This window comes from Salvia hispanica, chromosome 5 (assembly GCF_023119035.1).
Source record: "Salvia hispanica cultivar TCC Black 2014 chromosome 5, UniMelb_Shisp_WGS_1.0, whole genome shotgun sequence".
In the NCBI taxonomy this organism is placed as follows: Eukaryota; Viridiplantae; Streptophyta; class Magnoliopsida; order Lamiales; family Lamiaceae; genus Salvia; species Salvia hispanica.
The window spans coordinates 9,512,304-9,531,449 of NC_062969.1; the positions used below are offsets into that span (position 1 = coordinate 9,512,304).

The 19,146-nt window shown below is 35.2% G+C and overlaps 2 protein-coding genes and 1 non-coding gene across 3 annotated transcripts; 1 reads left to right on the forward strand and 2 right to left on the reverse strand.

Annotated features, from left to right (window-relative positions):
* Positions 1–6,004: 6,004 nt before the first annotated feature.
* Positions 6,005–6,076, reverse strand: TRNAP-CGG. Its single transcript has one exon. It is a non-coding gene; the product is annotated as a tRNA-Pro (tRNA).
* Positions 6,077–6,152: 76 nt separating this feature from the next.
* LOC125188181 lies at positions 6,153–8,436 on the forward strand. The gene is made up of 3 exons (XM_048084938.1): positions 6,153–6,767; positions 7,326–7,532; positions 8,024–8,436. The coding sequence occupies exons 1-3, from the start codon at positions 6,174–6,176 to the stop codon at positions 8,108–8,110; spliced, it is 888 nt and encodes a 295-aa protein (XP_047940895.1). The 5' UTR covers positions 6,153–6,173; the 3' UTR covers positions 8,111–8,436.
* A 65-nt stretch (positions 8,437–8,501) lies between these two features.
* LOC125188180 (protein DETOXIFICATION 46, chloroplastic) lies at positions 8,502–13,587 on the reverse strand. The gene is made up of 14 exons (XM_048084936.1): positions 13,084–13,587; positions 12,866–12,960; positions 12,682–12,790; positions 12,541–12,596; positions 11,994–12,049; positions 11,258–11,396; positions 11,025–11,162; positions 10,878–10,946; positions 10,686–10,796; positions 10,351–10,479; positions 9,631–9,708; positions 9,119–9,190; positions 8,941–9,003; positions 8,502–8,858 (listed from the first exon to the last, which is right to left on the reverse strand). The coding sequence occupies exons 1-14, from the start codon at positions 13,508–13,510 to the stop codon at positions 8,751–8,753; spliced, it is 1,650 nt and encodes a 549-aa protein (XP_047940893.1). The 5' UTR covers positions 13,511–13,587; the 3' UTR covers positions 8,502–8,750.
* Between the last annotated feature and the right edge of the window lie 5,559 nt (positions 13,588–19,146).

Here is a 19,146-nt window from a genome sequence, read left to right on the forward strand (position 1 = left end):
TATGTTACTAAAGTTTTTCATGCCTAATTAGTGCCGACAATTTAGGACGGATTAAGTGTGCTGCTAATCTGTTGCTAACAATTTGTAACGGACTATTTTTGTTGCTAACGTTTTCGATCCCTTTTTGATGCCAACAATTTAGGAGCGGATTTGGTGCATTGCTAATTCGTTGCTAACAATTTGCAACATACTAAATTTGTTGCTAAATTTTTCGATCCCCTTTTGATGCCGACATTTATCAACGGATTCGTTATGTTGCTAATTCGTTACTAAAATATTAGTAACACAATTTAGTCATTGCTAAAATTTAGCAGCGAAGTATTTAGCAGCGGAACAGATCTGTTGTTAATCCGTTGCTAACCAATTTTACCAACGGAATTATGATAATTAGCAACAAAATTTTTCGCTACTAAACCGACAGTTTTTTGTAGTGATAGCAGTTCCAGTAGGTGAATTCCTTATACAGCCCTTGCACGGGGAAGGCTTTCTCTGCTATCCTCCTGCAATCCTCGTCAGTCTAGCCACTGGTCTACATGCGGAGGGCATTGGTGTACAAGCCCGCAAATCGGGAGACCTCAACCCTGATTCGCTCCCACCCCTTCCGACACTCCTCCCCGGTGTATGCCTTTCCATGCGGGCAATCCCTCTTGTAGGCTGTTGCAATTTTAGCCCACATGTTGACGATCCTCTGATTGTTCGAAACGAGGGGATCATCGCAAACAGAGATCCAAGCCTTTGACAGTGCGACGTTCTCATCATCCGTTCACTTCCTCCGTACACCGTCGTCATCAGCCGGCTGCGACGACTCGCCTACCACCTTTTTGCCCTTCTTCTTCTTCTTCGGTGGGCCCCGACCCTGCCCCCGCCCCTGACCGACTCCCACTGTATCCCTGGGAGTGGCATCGTATCGATCGACTTGTTCCAACAACTCCTCTAAGCAGAAAGTCTCATCTCCAGTTAATTGAGTCTCCACTGGGGTCGATATGTGGGAAGACGCAATCAAAAAATCAAGAGTGGGCGATAGATATTGTCCCCCCCTGGCATCCCCTGCATCACGGGCTGCACCCCCGCCTGCCACCCCGGCATCATCTGCATCCCGGCTCCCCAACCGGGCATCATCTGCATACCAGGTCAACCTGGTACCCCCTGTCCGCCGCCCTGCGGCATCATCTGCTGCCAAGGGTATATGTTGTAGTACCCGTCGTCCATCGGCCCCCATCCCGCTCCCGCAGGTACCGTGGGGGTTTGAGTCGCGCTCGTCGTTGGAGTAGACTCGTTGTTGTTATCCATTCCGCGTTGTTGCTCTTGTACAAAAATTAAGAGAGAGAGAAAACTCGTTAAAACAAGTGGTGTGAATGAAAATGACGTGAAAATCGCGTATATATAGTGTTTCAAAATTTTAATTAAAAAAAAAGCGCTGGCCGATCGCTCACCGATCGCCAGCCTACAATGGCAGCGAGCGGATCGGAGAGAGTAAAATACTTTATTTTTTAAAGTGTTCTATGTTGATGAGCTTTCAAACTCAAGACTCATACTAAAGTGGTTATTGTTATTTGTATCAATAGGCCACACCTAAATCTAGGTGATAATTTTATATACATCTAAAAGTAATTTAATATTAAAATAGGCTTATAAATAATAATAATAATAATAATAATAATAATAATAATAATAATAATAATAATAATAATAATATATGGAATAATACTTGTGAAAAAAAATTATGAATGACAAATAACAATTTAATAATTGGCGAGCAACATACATCAACTCGAGAATACTAATAGTATAAATAATTTCAAAATCAATACAACAACACAAATATTAACAACCACTTCATACAACAATGTCAGGCACGCGCACACAACAAATTCAAACGACGCCCATATGCCAAATAATACAAACTCCTCAAACGAAATCCGAAGATCACAAAGCATAATATCGTGGACGATGAGAACTGAGCATCGTCAACTCACAAATAAATGATCTCTAGAACTGGTAATTTAAAAGCTGAGAGGATATAGTCGATGTACATGCCAAGATTGAAGCATCGTCATACATGTTGCAAACTTACTCTCTGATTTAAAGTGACGAGAGCACGTGACAAATCTAAACGACAATCACCATTACAAGCAATGCAATGTATTTAAATTGGGTAATGACCACGAATAGCTAGAAAAGAAAATCTAAAATGACAAAAAAATCAATTTTTAATTTTGGTGCTAGTTACAAATCGTATAATTTATATGGTAATAAATTCAAATATTTTCAAGGTAATTATATTGCTGCAGTAATATAGTTTACTGTATAAATCATAAGGAAAAATCCAGACCACATTATTTAATTTAAATTTATTATTTAAAAAAATATCGTGAATCATCCATTTTGAATGAGACTATGAGAGTGGTCCGAGAATTGAACACCATTTTGAATGAGACTATGAGAGTAGTCCGTGATATTTTGTAAAAAAAAGGAAAAAAATGACCTAATGATATTTTGCATTTTTCAGACTTAAAAGATGCACACCATTTATATGGACCAATTTCAAAGTTAAACTTTTTTTAAAAAATGATTTGGAATTCATGGATAATGTAACGAAAAAAATATGGAATTGGTCATCGTTGTGGATTTGCTGTGACATCAATCTCACCAATTCAAATAAAACACACAAGTATGATCTATAATTCATCATCTAATAGGTTTACATCGTTGAGAATAAGTAGGTATGGGGTAACTTAAAATTGACTTGCTAAAACAGGACCCAACTAATTTGGGCTCATCATAAGTGAGTTTTAGATGCGACTATAATTTACATTTACATTAGATAAATGGCAATGTTTTGATGAGTTATATGCATTATTTGTTATTGATGTATAAATAATGGACTATTGAGAAGATATCTAATAAAGTGGTGTAGGGAGTAGAGTACTACTATACAATGGTGCTGCAGACTATCATCACAAAAAGAATATACTATGTCTAATGGAGAAATATATTTTCGAAACATTTAAAGGATAAATCGCCATATGTATAGTAGATTTTATTACCCTGTCTATCATTAAAAAACATTTGACTCAGTGGGGTTCGATTTACTAAATCCATGTACATCGCTACTTGAAATGTTCATGTGCTAAACAATTATTGGAGTAGTATATAATAACTTCTTCACTCCTTGTCCTTTTTTTTGATCTTTTCTTCTTATCAATAATAATTGAAATTGTGAAGATACAATCAACTGAAAACACAAAACTTACAAAAGAGGTTGTATATATATACGAAGGTTTAGTTAAACAAAAAGCAAAAATAGAAGAATATAAAATACTGCATTTTTTAATTATATGTATAGAACAAGAGTGATTATTGACACTATAACGTAATGCATTTTAGCAAAATATTTTCAATAATATATTTACTGACTATTCAATGATACTATTGGATGAATGATATAGTACTAGTAATACTTGAACAGTAATTAATTAAAAATATGAAGAAAAAGATAATTATGATTTCTTTATAGTTTTACAGTGGCAATTTCACTCAGTTTTAGATTTATATATCAATCTATCAAACTCCCTATAATCATCATTGTGAAGGAAAGATGACCTTTTTTTTTTTTTTTGGAGGGAGATGATGGTTAATTTACATCACTAGAATAAAATAATTTTGATAAGTTGGGTAGTAAATTTGATCCTTTGTGGAAGCAACGTTTTACGGATGAGATCCATAAATAAGGATGAGAAGATATGATTATTAAAAATAGCGTTGGTAAAAGGTGAGATATAATTGCGAGCAACAGATTGCAATGTGGGGATGACAAGCTTTTCTCAACTAATCCAAACCTAACAAAAAAAGTAAAGAAATAAAGTAAAATAAATAAAATATTCCCAACGACGTGAAGAACATGGATTTCATCTGGCGTGGCAAGAAGTAATGTGGTTGGAATTTAAGACGCATCTTTCCAAGCTGTTAAGACATTTTCTCACTATCCCAGATTGATTTAAATTATTGAAAAGGAAAATACTGAAATTTGAGTGAGAGTCTCGAAGCAAAGCACTAGGCAGGATCAATAGAATGGGATCCAAAGGCAAAGATGAGCAAAATATACATATCAGAACAATATTTGAACATAAGATCAGAATCGGATCGAAATTTTCAAAATTGTGCCAATTTTTTAAAATTTCCATTTCAGATCGAATTTAGTCCATTGTAAATTTTGATTTTCTAGATTAATTAATTGAAAATGAAAATATGAAATTCAGAATATTTACAGGAGTTTGATTAATGCACATAACAAATTTTAAGTGCAGGATGCAAGAGTGTTCGACAAAAGTATTAATATCAATATTAGTTTAACAATATTGGTCCAAGTCCAGACGTATGAGTAAAAAGTAAACTTCGTGTTTATTTATCATGGTTCGTGTGTACACTAGAGTGGCGCATGTTTATAGTAGTAGTAGTTAATTTTCATAGTGACATCATTTTCCCTTATTCTCACTCGATCGAGTATCCGCTAGCACCCTTTTCTTAATGAGGCATGCCCGCTAGTAATTGAATTCTACCAGCCATATATCACTGTCAGACGCATCAATTTTTGAAACAATATGTACCGTATTAGTATTATTCATAAGATCATATTATGAACCAAAATATGTGCAAGGAAAATATTTGTCTCCAAACTAATGTTTAATGACATTTATAATTACAAATATCAAAGATATTGTAAATATATCACTACAAAATTGATTAACACAAACTTTTATACTTTGCTACTAAGATTTATAACTATAGATGTGTCATTAAATACAAAATTTATAACCAAACCCTACCCAAAACTATGATAAAAGTTAGTACTATCATTAATCCCATCGGCAAATAATTAGTGCACGATCGAATAAAATCATAAATATAATATCATAATTCCCTAGGTTGAATGAGACGGTTCACTTTTTTTTTTCTCTAGAAAAAAAACTAGCGATTAATTGGACTTGTCCTGAAATAATTAAAAGTCACAGGCCTATCATTTACAACTCACTAAATAATCATGGCTTGAAAAAAACTAAATAGATAATCAAAATTTAGCCGAATTCTTTCTCTGTTTGTGCTTGTAGAATATATTTCTCTTCACTCATGAGTCTTGAGATATGAGTAGAAGCGAAGATACATATACTGATATACATGAAATTCATGGTTTCAATCAATCATCATTTATAATGAGCAATAGCTCTCATGGCACATGGCGGAGAGCGATTTCCAACTTTTTTTTTGTATTTTATAATGAGTGGTCTTTACTCCTATATGTAATTCATAAAAAAAAATTATTTTATGAGGAAAATAATTCCATAATTGTTGGAGGGGCCATCAGTATAGAATTGAGGGGATTTTTTCCACCAATTGCCTCATGTAGTCAGTCATGTGGTCATAATTTGTACCTCGTCTCTTTTATGATGCGGTTGGATCCGTGTACATTCAATAGTTTTATTAATGAATTCCATAAAATATTTCTAAACTTTTTTTCCAAAGTTATGGATTCAGTCTGATTTGATATGAGATAAATATATGAGTAATCTTAGAAATCACTTTTGAAAGATCCAACTCACTCATGTTATCTTGTCTAAAATTGGGGAAATTCAGTATTGAAAGTAGTTTCAAATATTTATAAAAGAAATACAACACACACTTTATTATATCCACAACAGATAATGAATTCAAGTTTCCTTGTTAACTCACTATTATTGTAGGGGTTGATGGTTAGAGATAGGAGTAACAGGGAAAAAAAATACAAAAGCTAAAATAATGCGGGTTACATCAAATTTAAGAAGATCATGAACAAGGTCCACTAACTTGGTTTTCCAAGGAATAAAAAACGACCTATGTAGATGAAGTATGCGACAACTTAAATACTGCAAAATAGTAAAAATGATTTTACCTAAAATTGAAAGTAGAAATGAACCACATTGGGAAAAGGAAATGATGGACAAGATATTTTCAAAAATAAAAAAAACAAGGGGTGCTCCGAGAATCGAACTCGGGACCTCTCGCACCCGAAGCGAGAATCATACCACTAGACCAAGCACCCTTTGTTGATTAATTTCTCATTTCAAATGTCTTTATCTATTTATGAAGACGATTATATAACCGGTTCTTCCGAAGAGATTAAACTATTTTGAGCAGAAATGGCTGCGCTCTCTTCCTTTTCCCCGCACCTATTACTGCACCGTCTTATCCGCCGCCCCGCCGCGCCATCTTGTCTCCGCGCCGCTGATATTTCCTACTCTCGCAATCGAAGTGCATCAGCCGCCGTATACTCCCAATCCAGAAAATCCTATCCTCTCCTCCGAGCTGCGCCGTCGTTCACCTCCTCTCGCTTAATCTTCTCCTCTTTCACCTCCTCGTCGCGCTCAAATGCTCAGCAGCGATTTTCAAGTGACGCAGTTTTGCTGGAGAATGTACAATTCGAATCGGAAGGGGAAATTGATCCTGCTTTGCTGGATAATTTACACACTGAATCGGAAGGGGAAATTGACGCAATTTCTGATTCTGCTGTTGCGGAGGTTTCGAATTCTGAGGTGATTAAAACAGCTCCTCGGCCACCTCTCCCCCCGCCGCCTCCGCCGCCGAGTCTTAGCGTGAAGGAGAAGAAGGACCTGGGTTCCTTCGCGCACAGTTTGGGGAAAAAGCTCAAGTCGCAGCAGGTCGGGAAATCGGGCGTCACAGACACTGTTATTGGCGCGTTGATTGAAACGCTTGAAAAAAATGAGCTTCTCAAGGTATTTTTTTTTTCTTTTGAGTAGTTTTTTTAATCCAGGCAATGGCTCTTGTGCTTTCTATCTGTTTCTTGCTTTTTGATTTTATCAAGCTAATTAAAATGATTTTGGTTAGTTAAAGGTTTCTATAAAGATGAATTTGATCACTGATGTAATGGTGTACTCCTTCATAATTTAATTATCATCACATTATTGTGCTTTTACATTAAACTATCTTTTTTCTAGTACTACTACTTATACTAGTAATTGTTAGTCTCATAGTTATGAACATTGTTTCTTCAAAGCATGTAATTTGCTCTCAATGTTTATTGGTGGCCAAATGTTTTGCAATTTTATTAGTAAGGATTTAGTTTGAACATTGATGAAACGCTACTCCATGATATTCCTCATTTGATTATTATACTTCTACAATAAGCTGTTTTTGTTCCTAATATTAGTATCAGTGTAATTGGTAATAACCATTCTTTCTTGAAGGCATGTAACTACTCTCAAATGCTTATTGATGGCCGAAAATCTTTTGCAGTATTTTTCTCATTTGACTTGAATCATTGCATGTTACAGTTGAAGATACACGGTACATGCCCTGGAGAATTAGAAGATGTGGTGAAGCAATTAGAAGAAAGCACGGGCTCAGTAGTCGTCGGCCAAATTGGTAGAACCGTGATACTCTACCGGCCCAGCCTGAGTAAGCAAAAAGCTGAGGAGAAAAAGAAACAAGCTCAGAGAGACCTTTTGAGACGACAAGCAGCATTCAAACAATCTCCTCAGGTCTGTTCTTCATTCCCACCGTGACTCGTTCTATTTATAGTGTTTTGAATATTAAAAGATCAAGCTGCGCTCTTTGTTTAACATATCATTCTCTGAATTTGTTGATACCTGTTGGAACTTCTCTATTGTTGCAACGACCTTTAAGCATGGTAAAGATCATATCTGCATTGTGATGTGTAGTCGGGTAGATCTCCTGAATATAGACATGGAAGATGTTTGATAATAATCTGCTGAGGTCTGTTTTATGTTCCCATCGAGATTATGTTAAGCAATTGTCACTGGTCATAGTGTTTTAAAGTGCAAAAAATGACGATGCATTTATTTTATCGTTCTCTGAGTTTGTGCATGACTTTAACAGCGTGGCAGATATCTTCTCTGCATTGTTAATTTTTTATAATTGTATAGTAGTGGTAGTTTTGATGAACTTGGACGCATACTTTTTTAACGTTTACTTGAGTTTCTGATTGAGTGGCCGTGCATGAAAATCACAGAGTAGGAGACCAGCAGCTGTGTCAGGGCAAGAACCAAGCTGGCCAAGACAAGCTGGTCGTGGTAGGCGAGGAACTAGCAGAGTATGAGGTACTGGTGCAAGTTTGTATATGTTGGTTGGGAGAGTATTGAATTATTCTCGGATTAGACGAATCAAAAATTGATATCGATCTGCAATAGTATTTCCAAGGGATGAGAAGGAGCCATTCTGATGTAGCTGGTTTTATTTGAGCTGATGAAGTGGTCTGAAATTGTCTTTTATAGTTCAAGGTCGAGAGCGTTTCTGCTTGAAAGATTTTTAGGATTCATGAAAACATAAAAATGATTGTAGAATTGGTTTCTTAAGCGTGCTGTGACTGAATTTATTGACCTAGAACATCTCAGTTGTTATATAGAGATGATATATTTACGCAAATTATTTACAAGCTAAACTGGATTGCGTATCAGTTTCCCAAAAACTAAAAGATATGTAACACAGTATTACGCATAATGTACTTCGACATTTCATTGATGTTTATACATTACACCAACAGGTTATCAAAGTAAAAACAAAACTACAAATACAACAGTTTAACATACAACAGCTAACGATCAAATGTGAGAAAGGAACTAAAAGACTACACCATGCGAAAGAGCAACTGCTTGTGCAACTCCTTCGCGTTTTGCCTTAAGTTCATAAGCAACAGAGTATGTGGTGGTGTTGAAAACAGCTGCAGAATTGACTAAGTATTATACAGATTTTAGCTTCCCAGTTTGATAATGGGACTGGGACAAGTCCTCAGAGTACAGAAACATGGTTGGCAAGGTGAGACGACGCAAGGCAATACAGAATCGCGACTGGAAGGGAAAAAGAGTTATGCCGTTAAAAGAAGATTCTACACCAATATAGAGCAAGTGTTGGAATGAATCACCAACTTACCCATTGGAAGGCAACGAGTGTAAACCAACATCCAGCTATACCATAACCACTGTTGCTCAAGAACTGAAGATTTACGAGAAGAGTGGGTTAACTGGTCGAGGGACTGGAATAGCCACTCATAACAAGAAAAAAGTAATTCAATGTTTAAATCAACTGGTGGAGAAACTGAGATACTTACCAGCAGGATAAGAGAACCCAAAACAAAGACTGCACTCATCGACATGCTAATGAATTTCAAGTCGCGTCCAGCCTGGATAGTTTGAAGTGTAAGTATGACAAAATATGAGAATAACAAATAAATTCTCAACTTATTCACAAGCTCTATAACTGATGCTTTTTAAGCATGTGTCCGTAATAAGGGAATATAAGTATAATAAAATTAAGATATCCCTTTATGATTAGAGATTCAGTTGATATAGGTTTTATATCCCTTTATGTCACCATCACGCTGCAGATTTTCCTCTAGTATCCTTGACAGTTGCAGTAAAGGTGGCAAATACGAGCAAAGACGAGGGACAGAAACTGAGTGCTTTCCATCAATACAAAATGATAACCCGTATAATTCTATGAGCCAACTCATCATTCTCCAAATGTAATACGTATTGACTATCATGTCTTACTGCATCTAGTGATCTATATATAGATTCTTCAGTTGAGGGAAAAATAAACAAAGAAAATAGAGGCAAGTACCATTAAAGAGCCCTCAAGGCTGTGAGTACCGGGTGTGATACATAGTGCAAGGAAGAAAGGTATCAGCACCTTGTGCATCTGCAACATACAACACAAATTCACTTACAACTTCAATAAATTTGAACGTATATACTCCCTCTGTTTCATGTTAATAGAGGCGTTTCATTTTCTCCACTCGTTTTCCAAAACGAGTGCAGAAAATGAAAACGCCTCTATTATGGCGGAACGAAGGTAGTACATGATAAGCCCAGCATCATGATTAACGAACCACTCTACCAAGGATATTTTACGTTAGCTTGCATATTAACATATATGGTGCATTACTTCCAATTCAAAGTATGTATGCATAACAACATAAGAATATGTTTAACATTAAATTTGGAAGGACAAACAGTACTATTTGAGCAAAAAAAAGGGGTTACTGAGGTGCGATACTCCACAAACAAGACCAAGGATAGGTGTATCATCATCAAATGATTCCAATCTCACCGATTTGATTTTAGGGTGATTTGAAAGTTTCTAGATGCTTCTACCTCCTTTTAACTTTAGCGGAACATAAAGAAGCAGATTCTTTACAAGATTCTGGGCAATTAACAGTAATCTACCTCAACACCTACACATGAAAATACTTTTGTATGCCTAGCATTCATATAAATGTGTATGTTGGTGAGTTTGTCTGTGTCAGAGGAGAGAGAGAGAGAGAGAGAGAGATTAACACACCTCTTGTATAACCTCAGGATCAGGGGAGAACATTTTAGGGAACAACCAAGGAATAGATACTCCGATTGATCCCAATATCAGTCCACTTACCACACCAATCATGAGTAGTGATTTCAGCAATGATTGGGCCTGTCAGTCCATATAAGCTTTTCAAGGGAAGTTTTATGCAATTGAATGGACAACTATTCTTGAATCAATATAAAAGTCAGAAGTGAGATATAAAAAAGATTTGTGACGGAACATGTTCCCTGTGAAGTTTGCAGAGATAGTAAAGTGAAGTAAAATCTGCATCTACTTAACCGAACGTTATAAAGTTGTGCAGCAAGAATCATAACCTTTTTTAAATTCCGATTAACTCCATATAACAGCTCCGGCATGAACGACTGGGCTGTTTGTGAAATAGGTTCACCAAATACAGTAAACACACCGTACACTTGCATCATGACCTAAATAGGAAGTCGGTACTGAGGCAAGTATGAATTATGTCATTATACAGAGAAGATTATTGACACATAATATAATGAAACCTGATGAGCAGCCAGAGTTTTGGTACCCTTGGATGTCGCGAAGTACACAAGTAGAGAGTAAAACATCACCTGAACTAAAGCATGTCAGAAAAGTAGCAGGAAAATAAGTGTGATACAGAAGTAGAATCAAGAAAGGCATGAAAAAACCTTTGACATCATTGTCACAAAGACTGGAGCTGCAAGCATGAATATCTCAAGGAGTTGATCTGGAGATGGAAGAGATACTGAATAGCCATTATATCCCTTATTATTCAGAGCTTCAATCATCATCCAAGATGCAACTACCTAAAACAACAGAAAATTAGATTCATATAGTTCACCAAGATGTACAGGTTTGGAGTCCAATGCATTGATGAGACTGGGAAGCAAATTCAGCAAACCTGAGACACCATTGTTGCCCATGCTGCCCCAGCAATACCATATCCTAAGAATCTGCATAAGATTATGTCGCCAATGCCATTAATAGCACTTGCAGCAACCAAAGCCTTTAAAGGTCCCCATGAATCTTTCATTCCTAAACTGTGTACAAAGACCTCCAGTTCAGAAAAAAAATATAACAACCGGCAAAAAAATGACTAAGGGACTACACTACGAAAGCTAATAAACAATAGATCAATTTCAAGATTTTGAATATGCAAAGGAGAACAGAAAGCAATGAGCCATACAATCAATTTGCAGGTTCTAGGTTGCTTTTTCTAAAACTACATCTCTTTAGGACCTAAACCTCCAATGATTCTTAAGTCGCAAAAGCCAGGACACTTTGCTCGTTTGAGTTTGCCTTATCAAGCAAAGCTAATAGCCTAGAACTATGATATTGCACACAAGTAGAAGACAAAGTCGTGAGGGCAATCCAAAAAGGTTTACACAATAAGATAATATTGAATAAAATCAAATTAGAGGCAAATTAGGCAATAATGCAATTAACCAACTGCAAAGTAAAGGACAAACAACGGTTCTAATTAATTTGAATTTTGAAACTTCACGAAGAGTAATTTAATCAAGAAAATGTAGCTAGTTAACAGTACTGACAGTCTGACACACCATCAATGACAATAACACACGACTAAGAATGATAGGGAACATATTCTCAAAATTAATATGCATGTGATGCAGGACCTTGCACTTTGAGCAACCCATCCGATCAGAACTGCTGGCCATGCTAAGCCCCGAATCTGGAAAAAGTTGTAGATTCCATAAATCAAAGAACAATTTTTCAACAAAGTATGGTCAAAAATTATTTTATAGATCCTAAAAAAAGTTGAATAAAGAAAGAGCATGCATTCTAGCAACTTAGCAATTAAGATTTGACAAGCAGGCAACTGATTTTGCAGGAGCAAGGAGCTAGATTTCCTGGATATGAATTACTGTTATGTAGAGCTAAAAACAAAGAAGAATGAACTAAAGGGATCACAAGTAAATGCTATGAGCTGCTGTTTAAGCATTTGAGTTAATTTTCTCCACAGGTTGTCAAGCCTCCCTTCAAGGTAGATAACTCACTCACAATACTATGAATTAAACCGTAATATGTATGACTGCAATCCATTTAGAACAAGTTTCACACTCAAACAAGAGTACAAGAAAACACTGCCAAATGCAAGTAAGACAAATACTCCTATGAAATATCTATGGACAAGGGCCAAGGCTTGGGATACAAGCAGAAAACCTGAACATATGTGTTTGCTGCAGCTATGATTTCTGGGTTATTTGCCCCTGTAAAAGCTGGGATATACATGAAATAAATCTATCAGTACAATTTAAATCTCAAAATGTAAACAGCATTAAAAGCCAAAGATTTCTTCTTTACCGGTCAGCCCCCAAGTGCCGAAGCACCTCGTAAAGAAAAGCATAAAAATGCCACAAGCCAATCCAACGGATAGCAAGTTTGATATCTTGTGCTGCACCTCATCTTTATCCTGCACCACTTCACATCTCATCATGCCAGTACAACCGGATTCCGAGCTAAACAATAATAATACCAATATACAGACCTTGCTAGCAAGAGATGTAGCAACTAAATTTGAAGTAGCGATTGAGAGAAACATAAACACATAACTCGTGTAGTCACAAAACACCGTTCCCGGCCCTGCAAAATTCCCAACCTAATCAACATTTGATTCAAGGAATAAAGTCAAACTGAAATATACCACAAACAGCGCCACTAATTGTATAAATCAAACGAAAAAATAAATAAAGGTAATAGTAGAACCTAAAGCAGCGAGCTCAACGGAGCTGCATTGGCCAATAACAGCAGTGTCAATCAAACTCATTAACGGTGCGCAAATCCACAACCCTACTGCCGGTCCAGAAAACTTGGCAATTTCCACCATCTGAATCCACAAGCTTTCATTCTCAGATAGTTCGTCAATGTTGATATCGGAAGTCTCTTCGGATGGCTGCGTTTCCTCCACTGCAGCTAAGCTCTCGTCATCTTCTTCTTCAGTTGGTGAGGTTCGAGCAATGCTTTCTGCAATTTCATTGGTCGGAGAGATGCAATTGGAAATTAAAATTCGGTTAATTTTTTGCTCCGAAAATCGGCGGATGGGTGTAGTTGCAATGGAAACTCGATTGGATCTGCTGTTTAAGGTTCGTGGATGAAGATGGTAGGGATGGTGAGTTGGCGCCCTTAGATTCATGCTGGTTAAGAGAGAGAGAGGGGCGCCAAGTGATGAGGCGGGTGAATGGAAGTTGGAAAGCAGAGCTGAAATAACAAAGAAAATGAAGTGTTTACTTCTCTTCGACTGTATACATTATACCCAAGACTAGTGGTAGCATCAACGGGTGTTGACATTTTTTATTATTATTTTATTATCTGTTGTTATTTTTAACGATCCAGATCATAGTTTAGTTTGTACAATATTTAGAGTTTGCATTTGATCACATCCCAGAAACATAGGAGTCGGCAGAAATAATCTAGTGAGATGCTATATTCCATTTTCATTATTCCATTTTTTTTAACTTTTTCCATTATTTGACTCCAGTTTACAATGGAATTATGGATCATGGATGGAATAATTACTAGATACTGGAAAATGATAATTATAGGAGTTTTTCATGGCGCATATGTGTTTTTTAGTGAGTTTTAGAGTATTTCCATCCGTGCTTTTAGCTAAGAGCATAGAAGTAGACTCGGATCCACTTTTACTTCTTCTCCTTAGCTAAGAGCACAACACCCACATCCGTGCTCTTAGCTAAGGACAAGCTTAAGGGTCCCACCATTCTATTATTCAATTTAAATAAAAACATTTCCACAATATTAAAATGCATTAAAAATACCCGAAATAATATTACAAATTACAAAATAATTAAAAATTACATAATTAAAATCCTAAAAACTAAAAATTACACAATTAAAATCCTAAAAATTAAAAATTACACAATTAAAATCAATAAAATTAAAAAGACGCACTACTCGTTACCGAATTTCGCCCAAATGTGATTGATTAGATCTTTTTGTAGCTCAGTGTGGGCTCTTGAATCGCGCATTGTGTGTCTTCTTTCGATTCTCTCGTTCACCGTCGTATGCACACCTCGGCGTGGGGGAGACCTCGCGGTTGAGCTTCCGGCTTCATCCTCGTCGTAAAAGTTAGCCGCCATCGGTCCTTCGTCAGCTATAATCATGTTGTGCAAGATAATACACGTGTACATGATGTCGGCGATATTCCGTACCAAAGCCGAGAAGGGGACTTCACAATGTTGAATCGACCTTGAAGGACACCAAAAGCTCTTTCGACGTCTTTCCGAGCAAACTCTTGACGCTGCGCAAAATCGCCGCAGAACGAACGCCGTCGCAAAAATTCTTTAGGCATAGGATTCCAGTTGACTCACCGACCTGCAAATACTCGTCGAAGAGGTCAGCCGTTTGCCCAGTAGCAAGTTGTCGGATGGCACAAGTACACTTTTGCAACGCCGTGAGACTTTGCCGACCGGTTGCGTCTGTACCTTCTTGAAAGTATTCAACGCGGGTGGACAATGTGTTGACAATACTCATAAACAACCATTTTGACATGCGAAAACGGCGCCGAAAGTAATCTTCTGGATACCGCGGCTGGTCGGAAAAATAGTCGGCAACGAGCCTTTCATGGGCTCCCTCTCGATCACGAGGGATGTAGCGACGTTTTGCTCTAGTTGGTTGAGGAGGATGGGCGGGGGTATTGGTGGTGAAATCCATTTTTGAATTTTTTAGAGAAAGTTTGGTGAGAGGAAGATGTAGATGATTTAGTATGAAAAAGTATAAATGAGAGATAATGTGATGTGAAAAGTGGATGATGAATGTGTGTATTTATAGATGATTTTGGTATAAAAAAAATAAAGAAAAATCACAAAAATCCAAAAAAACGTCCATAAACGGCTATTTTTTGGGAATCCAAAATTTTTTTATTTATTTTTTGGTATTATTTTGAATTATTTATGAATTTTTGAAAAAAAAAGAAAATTCGAATTTGCCAACGGCTATGCCGTTGGCCAATAAGAAGACGCCACGTAGGGCTGCTCAGCGGCACGGACGGACAGCTCGCAGCGGCGGACGGACGAGCTCGTACTCAGCGGCACGAACGAACAGCCCACCGCTGCAGATGTTCTTATTGGGAGCAATATGAATGCTTTCAAAACTGTATTTATATTTTATTTTAAGTTATTAATTCAAAATGTAAATTTGTTATGCTGATATTAAATCGAATCATAAATTGTGTTACTCTAGTAGTTGGATAAAAGGTAAAGACTTTTTTTCCAAACGATATTTGAACCTAATTCTTACGTTTATCTAATTAGGAAAGTGTTATACTGCTAACTCAATACTTGCTAACTATAATTAAATAATAATCATTAGATATTCAAATCAAGAGTCTAGATCATCGGTCTCGAAATGTTAATACGACCAATCAAAAATGTCAATAAAGATATTAAGGTCTATTTACAATAAATTAGTTGTAACCAATTTTTGAAAAATATCTCATAACTTTAAAATGATATAACTTTCTCGATTTAAATTACTTTTTTGCACAACATATATCAAATTAAAGATATTTTCATAAGGATATTCTAACGAGATCTCACTTGCATATGTTCCGATGTCAAAATTGAATTTTTTTTTTGAAATTTTTCATAAATTTCATTAACAACTTTATATCAATACACAACGCATAATATGTCAATACAATACTTGTACAATGTCAATATGAAATTGTATTGACATTTGTCATGGCTTTGTGTTGATGTATTTTATACACTGTATTGACATTGTGTTTCTAAACCCTAAATTTGATAGTTGCTATTATCTTTTTTAATATTAAAAAATAAAAAATAAAATTACACATGACAAATTGTAGACCACAAGATTTCTAAAATTCTATGATCTTAAATTAATTGTAGTTAGCAACTAAATGATGAGTTAGCAATAGATCACTCATCCATCTAATTAAAGGATAATATTCAATGTAGGGTAGTGATCAATTGCTAACTCATCATTTAATTGCTAACTACAACTAATTTAAGGCCATAGGATTTTAGAAAATGCGTGGTCTACAATTTGCCACGTGTAATTTTCATTTTTATTAATTAAATCGAAAAAGATAAAACAAAAATAAATTAAATTAGGGTTTTGGATGAAAATGTCAACACAATGCTTTAAGAATGTTAACACATTGCTTATATTGACATTCTACATGTATTATATTGACATATTTTATATAGTATATTGACATTTCTGCTTGTACGAAAAAATTAAAAAATTTTGAATTTTTTTTCAAATTTTGACGTCGGAACATATGCATGTATGACATCGTTGGAATCCCTATGAAATTATCTTTAACTTGATATATGTTATATGAATTTAAAGTTTTGGGATTTTTTTTAAAAGTTAGTTATAACTAAACATGTAGTTAATTGACATTAATACTCATATTGATATTTTTTGGAATTAATCATATAGCCTTATTGACGTTTTTCGTTGATCGTAATGATATTTATGAATTAATGATCTAAGCCCTAATTTGAATATCTAATGGCTATTATTTAGATGGATGAGTGATCACTCTATCCCTGAGAAGATAGAGTTGCTGGCAAATATGGTCTCTATTTATATAGAAGATGAAAAATTATTAATTTTGGTATAATTTTATATTTTTTAATATAATATATAAAATATATATCAATTAAAAAAATAATATCGACCAATGAAATTGTGCCATGTGGCAAAATCTTATTGGATGATTCATCAACACATTTGAAAGACTAGACGGTCGCTGGTTGGCAACCAACCGACCATGCTCAAAGAGAGAGCCAAACCACCCATTTCAATTTTTTTTAATTCCAAAATAATGTGGAGGCCGACCACCCCCACCAATAAGCATGGTCTAAACATTTACGGTATCTCTTAAATTACGTGCCAAAATGAAGTGTCTCAGCCATAGGTATCTATAATAGTATTAGTGTAAAAGTAATATTTTTCTTTATTTTTCAGATTTTTTAATTGAAAAAGTGGGATTTGTCCATTTTTTTTAAAAAAAATCTCATTCGACGATCAATTGGTATCTCAGGAAAATCCGCTGCGGGTGTTAATGTATTTTGACTGCAAAAGGGAGTTGCATTTGTTGGAATGGCTCTATTAGTCTAAAAGAGAAATCTTTTTTCATTGTGTTTCACACCTTTCGTCAACTAACCAAATCTCCAACTCATTTGTTTTGGAGTGCTGCCTTTTCACTAATGTATCAGTATATGTCATTTCATACATCAAATTTGAATAAACGGAACAAAAGAGAACGCAATGAGCATCATTATTTTAATTGATCGGGTGTTAAAATGTGACTAGTTGAAAGATGCAAAATACGGAGTTAGGTCATCTCCAACCATTTACACCAAACTCAAACCCATTTTTAAGTATGGGTCACACAAAAAAGTACTTTTACTCCAATCATTTACTCCAAACTCAAACCCAAAAAAATATTCCATATTTATATACTCTTTACACCTTTTCAATTATACCTACATATTTATTTTAAATTACATATTAGTCCCACAATATTTTTAATTATGTAAATTAAATAAGCATACAAAATTTTCTTATTAATATATTTATATATTAAATGTACTTTATATATTCAAGATGAACCAGATGACTATGCAACTAGAGCATATTCTTCGTACTTCGACAATATTGGAGGATCCGGTTCTGATTTACCAAATTATTAGATTACGTTTTTCATTTTATTATAATAATTTGTTGTTCGTGTTTTATTTTATTTTAATGCATTGTGTTTAACTTGCTTTCTTAATAAAGACTTGCTCTATAGTTGTACGACATCCATCCATAGCTCTTTAGTAAAAATGAATCTCAGCTAAACAACTTCTAAACTATTGACACATAATTGAAACTTTTACGGTAAGCAATAATAACAAGACTTTTTTAGCAATATTCATTCATATATTTGTAAATTTATTAGTTATTATTTGCTAAAAAAATATAATTTATTATAATATGGTCAGCTTGCTGATTCTTTTTTAATTTTCTTATGGAAAAATATTTGCAAAATCAAATAGAGAGTGTGTGTGTGATCAGATTTTCTAGACACTAGTACAACACATGCCAACATATCTCTACTCAATATTTGCAAGGAGTGTCGGCTGATTCAAACTATCAAGAACTACAATACACAAATTATGGCCGGCTGATTCATGAACCTCCAAATAATATAAAGGACTATTATGCAATATTTAAAACTTTTTTGCAGTAGATACTCAATTTTGGTGTTCACTTCAAATTTGGTGTTGTTTGATTAAAAAACCCAAAAATGGGTATGGGCATGGAGTATGGTTGGAGCACATTTTTACACAAAAAATGGGATTTGGTGTATGGTTGGAGGTGGTCTAAGACAATGTTTAATAGTTTGGGATGAGGTGTGTTAAAATGACAACACCTTTTAAAATAACACCATACTATTATTCCTAGCCAATCATTTATACACTTGAACGAATAATAAGCTGCCATGTGGTAATAAAAAAAATGCTCAAGTGTAAAAATCTCGGCCAACAATATACAACATTGTATACATCAATTTTTTCTCGCCAGCAATATCCAACACGCTATACAACAATCTGCTGTGTAGCGTTTATAATATTGCTGTGCAGCGTTTATAGTATTACTGGATATGTAGTATCATGGTGCCACTTTAAAAAGTGTTGTCAATTCATCACAAACCTATGCTTTTATTCACATATTTAGAACATTGAAGAGTAGTACATGAATTAAGATAAAAAGCTACTCCCTCCGTCCCAG